At 38.1% G+C, this 6,425-nt stretch overlaps 1 protein-coding gene across 1 annotated transcript; it reads right to left on the bottom strand.

Annotated features, from left to right (window-relative positions):
* LOC18778361 (protein MOS2) lies at positions 5,185–6,138 on the bottom strand. The gene has a single exon (XM_020562673.1). It carries the CDS (start codon positions 5,928–5,930, stop codon positions 5,349–5,351), a length of 582 nt encoding a protein of 193 aa, XP_020418262.1. The 5' UTR covers positions 5,931–6,138; the 3' UTR covers positions 5,185–5,348.

Below are 6,425 nucleotides of genomic sequence, written 5' to 3'. Positions count from 1 at the left end.
AGAACAAGATATGGAGGACAGAGAGATGAAAATCATGGTCATAGATACAAGCCATATATCTCCTGAAACAAAGTCATATTGGAAGCAAAAACGATGGGATGTGATGAGAAGAAAACTTTTCCATGACGACGGACCTAGCAATACAAATTGGTTAAATGATCACAACCATTAGGTTGTATTGAAAGAGTTGTCATATGTATTAATTTGTTGTATTGTTTCCCTTTTATTCAATAAAGAAAGCATTAAATAATATAGCTATTTATTAAAAACATTTCATACATCAAAACTTCGCATAATTAAAAACAAACCATTATTCATTACAAACCACACACAAAATAAAGCATAATTAAAAACAAAGCCTAATTCCAAACAAATCACACATAAAACAAAGCATAATTAAAAACAAAGCATAATTCCAAGCACACCACACACAAAACGAAGCATTAAACTTGACTTCATTCACTGTAATTGCCTTTCATCTCCCATAAGTGCTCGATCAAGTCAACTTGACGTCTCTTGAACATACAAAGATTGCATTTCCTGATAACGATAAACCATGGGGTTGTTGTATCGACCATCCCGAATTAACGGTTCGTGCTCCATTGGTTGTCTATTTGCTCCTATTGGCCTTTCATAAATTCTAGTCAATGTCATGCTCATGTGATCGGGTTTGAACACCTCTGGAGCATCATAGTCATACACATCCTCCACAATCATGTTGTGGAGGATTATGCAAGTCATCATAATGCTCCGCAGCACCTCTTTATCAAGCATCTGAGCAGCACCCCTGATAATTGCCCAACGAGCTTGCAAGATACCAAAACACATTTCCATGTCTTTCCTATAACCTTCTTGAAAGGCAGCAAAGCTTTTTTCCTTCTCGGATTGGGGATTCAGAATTGTTTTCACGAATGTCGTCCACCTAGGATAAATTCTGTCGACAAGGTAGTACGTACCCGAGTATACGGTATTATTGATTCGATACGTGATCTGTGGGGAATGACCTCGGAATACATCCTTAAAACACTGAGGATTGACCAAGCATATTAAGGTCATTCTGAGATCTGGCAACTCTGAACAAGGCATGCCAAACCCAAGTGTCGAATTAAGCTACGGCCTCCAAAATTATACTTTTTTGGCCCTTTCAATTCCCATAATCTCCTTGTCAAGCAGCTGGGCAATTCTTCAACTGCCAGTGCATGCAATCTATGTTCCAATCATTCCTGGGAAACTCGAGCCTCAGACTTTTGTACAAGCCTTCGGAGGTCTCTAGCCCTAGGTTTACGAAGGTACTCCCTCTTGTAGAGATTTTCTACTGCATCACAGAATCTCACAAAGCACTCTAGGATAGTTATGTTCCAATCATTCCTGGGAAACCTCGAGCCTCAGCCTTTTATACAAGCCTTCGGAGGTCCCTAGCCGTAGGTTTACGAAGGTACTCCCTCTTGTAGAAATTTTCTACTGCATCACAGAATCTCACAAAGCACTCTAGGATAGTTGATTTTCTCATCCGCTCAATCTCATCCACCTGCTCTGTGGATGCCCCATAAGCAAGCATCTGCAAAGCAGCTGTAAGTTTTTGCTCTGGAAGAAAACCCAAAACCCAAACAACATCATACTTCTGAACAAAGTTTGTGTCGTAATTACAAATATCATGCATGATTTTTTGGAACAAATGAGCCTGCATTCTATATCTCCCTCGAAAATGAGAAACATAATATAACGAATTTGGGATAAAGTAATCTTCCAAGAGATTCTTATCCCGAGACTGCCTATGTCTGTCCACATTCAGGGCATGATGACGATAGTGTTGCCTAGATTCATTAAGCATACACACCGCTACAACCATTTCTTCCTCCTCTTCATCGGCCTCACGATCTTCTTCAGCACATATGCGCCTGATTTCTTCCTCTTCTAGCTCTTGCCATTCCAACACCCTCCTCAGGTTAGACATTGAGAGTAGAATATGTTTTGTAAAATCTGAGAAATGAAAGAATAGAGAAGATATGGTATGAGAGGTATGAGTTGAGGGTGTAGTTCTATAGAGGGATTTAGAAGATGGAGATGACACATGGCGCAATTTTAGAGGGTATCTTATCTGAAATCTGATATTATAATTTTTTAATAAATATCTGAAAATCTTATCTAACATGAGACACGTGGCGTAATTTTAGAAGGTGAAAATCGTTTCTGAAATATGAGATTATAATTTTTTTATAATAAATATCCAAAAATCTTATCGGAAATAAGACACGTGACAACTGAGAATCTCATCCGAAAATTTTATCTGAAATTTAATGGACACGTGGCCACCGAAAATCTTATTTGAAAATTTAATTTGAAAATTTAATCCGAAAATGTTATTTGAAATTTTAGGTGAGAATTTTATAATAGTGACATGTGGCAACCAAAAATATTATTTGAAAAGTCAAAATTAATAGTTAAGTAAAAAAAAAAAAAAATAAAGTAAAATGAATAGTGTTTGCCTCTACCCTTGCCCTTTGGGGTGGAACCAAAAAAAGAAAGGCTGACACTATTTATGTGAATAGTGTCTGCCCTTGCCTTGCCTTTGCCTTATCCTTGCCTTTTAGACTGGATGTGCTCTAAAGGCTCCAGCTTTTTATTTTGCGTGTGTTTTTGGTGTGGCTAGTGGTGGAGCATTTATGGGCTTTTCCTTTGCCCCAATTTAACCTATTCCAAGCAGTATGGTTTTAAAAAACCCAATCCAACTAGGGATGACAATAGGGCAAATGGAATGGATATGTCATTCCCATTTCCATCGTAGTTAAGCATTTTTTTCTAGGGTTATGCTGTTTAGACACGCAATATTAACCACTAGTCAATTAATGAATGTTGCCATGTGTATTCTATTTTTTATTTATTCTCTTTTCAATAATCCTTAAATAAAAAAATTGAAAAAAAAAATTAAAAAACCATAACGTCCTTGGTAAGCAGCCTCATGTCTGTTCTCAACTCTTCCTCACGTCTCCACAACACTCCCTTCCTCCATTGTTGCTGCATTGTGATAGGAATATCGCTAGAACGTGGCTGTGATAGGAGTATCGCGTCTCCACATCACTTCCTTCCTAATCTAGGTGGATCCTAGATTTTACCCATGTATATAATATACATATTATTTTGGTAGTCCTTCCAAGGTCAGTCGTTTTGTCTCAACAATGGGGTTGTTAATCCTTCCAAGGTCAGTCGCTTTGTCTCAACCATACAATACTAAATAAGTAGGATGTAGAAAACCATGTTGCATGAGGGATTGCTTATTTAAACAGCCAACCTTGTTCTTGTCTATCATAATTGTTCTTGTATAAGTGCTCTTAAATTACATATAAATACATATATACCATCTTAAATTAATTGGTATTACACTGCATATGTATTATATGAAGTTTATATTAATATTTGGAATTATTTAGGATGGAAGAATCTTCAAGAAGCCATTCAAATTTGGAGATGAGTGAAGAAAATGATGAGGTTGAGATTGGTGAGACTGGACTGGAGATCTACTCAGAAGAAACAACGTAAGAACCTAAGATAAATATGATTTTTAACACAGCTGATGAGGTGGTTGATTATTATTATAAAAAAATATGCAAATCGAGTAAATTTCCCAATGAAGAAGAGATCATCGAAGAAAGAAGATTGTGGGGAATTGAAATATGTGACTTTATCATGTTCTGGATCAGGGATCCCACAAAGTACTGCAAGCAATGTGCTAAATCCATATCCAAGCATAAAATGCAATTGCAAGGCTCAACTTAGGGCAGGTATATGCTTGGATGGAAGGTGGAAAGTGAACTCGGTCAAACTCCATCATAATCATGGATTGAATTCGGACAATGCTCGATATTGTTCGAATGAATCGTGCAATAAGTTTGTATATGAAAAGGAAGATTGAAGTGAATGATAAAGTTGGAATAAGAGTAAATAAGAATTATAATTCAATGGTAGTTGAAGCTAGAGGGCATGAGAATATGCCATTCAGGGAAAATGATTGTAGAAATTACATTAACAAAGTTAGAAAATTACAGCTTGGGGAAGGAGATGTAACTGCAAGGTGTGCTAGCCAAGAACATAACAAAGAATACATCTTGAGAAAGACAACAAAGACACCCATACACAACAAAGAAATGCAAATTACAAAAGCTAGGCAGATAGAAACCATCGAACAAACTAGGTTGGAGATCTAATTAATTCAAATATTATCACATTCAGTTAACATTATAGCCACCCAGTACCCACGAACTACATGCTAGCTAGACCCAACTAATTACACTAATCAATTTTTACAACAAATTGCATATTCAAAAAAACAAAAACTAAGAACCTGTACAACAATTTTTACAACAAAATTACACTAAAAATTGGGTATGTACCTCAATCTTCAACCTCCTTGTCAGACATGTTTTTGGAGAAGAATAGACAAGTGAACCTCTTGATTCTTCAACCCACCCAATCACCCAAGGATGCAAATTTATTTCTTATTGAAAAAACTCTAACTCTCACCAACAACAATGGAGGATGGGGATGGATAAATTTGGTGGAGGAAGGGAGGCAATGAGAGAAGCAGAGTAGAGAATATCATAATTGAGGGGACTCCAACTCTCAGCCACCTTGTAGCGATACTCGTATAAGAGTGCAGCAACAATGAAGGAAGGGAATGTTGGAGACGCGAGGAAGAGTTGAGAACAGACGTAAGGCCACTTACCAGGGACGTTAGGTTTTTTTTGTTTTTTTTTGTTTTTGTTTTTTACCAATATGCTAGGTCTGATGCAAACCCTTCGAATTTTTATTACGGGTGGGCATCTAAACTAGTAAATCGCTGAATCAAATTGAATCGAACGGAACGGATGCGGAAAAGATTAAAAAATCAATTTTAATTTGAACCCAATTCAGCTATCGATTGTTTTCACTTAAACACCAAATCAGACCCGTATACTATATAATTTATCTTTCTTATGAATGTACAACTAACATCCTAACTTCCTCATCTATCGTAGCTTTTCTCATCTCCATCAAGGTTCCATTGTTCATCATCCCATTAACGATCTAGATAAATTGAATTTTAGGCTGTACTTCAAATGATGATGGGTGAAGCACAACAAAAAAAATCAAATTAATCGAATGAAAAAACCGAAAACGGAGCATCACAACGGGTACTAGTCCTTTTAGTGATCCCATATGATAGTAGAAATTTGAATTTGAGACCACTAGTCTTCAAAAGATTGTTTAATAATGTGTTGATATATACTTTAGCACAAGCTATTTATAAATAAAAAAATTGCAACAAGGAAAACACCTTGTAATTTTGGCACTACCATCCTAAAAATCCTTTTTCACTGCTGGTCGTCTATACGACTCATACGAAACCCTAACCCGTGCCTGTCGTTCGGTCTCCGATTGAACTCCACGACCTTGACATCCTTCTCAGCGTGCTTCCCTATTCCTTTGCCCGGACACCACCCGTACCCGGCAAGCAACGCCGACCCGTAGCCCTCCACCGACACGTCGTTGTACTCCTCCATTCCCCTGTGCTCCGGCAACCGCTCCAAGTCCTCTTTCAATTTCTGGAGCGCCAGCGTCTCCAAATCCACGCCTGCAGATCTCAACCGTTCATCACGTTCCCCGTTCTCCGATTCGAGCTTCGGCCGGAGATTGAGACCGTTGGAAATCCTGGCAGAGAGCGACCGGACCTCGGAGCGATTCTCGGATTCGGGTTTCATCAGCCATTCGTTAGGGATCGGAGGGATTACGCGGGTTTTGGGGTCGCCGCGTAGGGGTTGCGAGGCGTCGAATTCGTTGACGTATTGAATTGAGCCGTCGTCGTTTGTGTCGGCGTTGCTGTCGTTGAATGCGGTTGAGGGTTTGGGGTTAGGGTTTGAAGAGGGTTTCGATGGCAGAGAGAACGAGAGCTTCATTGGTTTCGTTTGGCCTTTTGCTTCTCCCGAGAAAACACTGCTTACCAAAAAATTCCCTCCCTTTTTGCCAGGCTCCAGTTTTATATTGAATGTTGTCGGTGCGGGTCAGCTGGGAAATTATGGGCCTTCTTTTGGCCCAACTCAACCCATTTTATTTTATTTTATTTATTTACAGATATTTACTCTCTGTTTTTTTTTTTTGAAGACATCCCAAAATAGTTGTTGTTTTGAAATTTTTTATTTTTTATTATTTTTATATTGATGGGTATGTAATATATCTTCTTAGCTATCTTCCTGTTGCCATCCTCTAAACCATTTTTCTGACCAAACAAAAAACACAAGAGGGAAAAAAATATATAGGGTAAAAGTTGTGTGTGGGAGTTGATGGGATTGCATAGATATAAGGCTTCTTGGCCAAGAGTTAGAAAATGGCATTTCTACAACACAAGAAGCATCAGCCAAAAAATAAAAAGACCCATCAAAATTGTAGGTACC

Source organism: Prunus persica, chromosome G4, assembly GCF_000346465.2.
Source record: "Prunus persica cultivar Lovell chromosome G4, Prunus_persica_NCBIv2, whole genome shotgun sequence".
NCBI lineage: Eukaryota > Viridiplantae > Streptophyta > Magnoliopsida > Rosales > Rosaceae > Prunus > Prunus persica.
The sequence above is the reverse complement of the archived record's forward strand: the minus strand, read 5'-3'. Positions and strand labels throughout refer to the sequence as shown.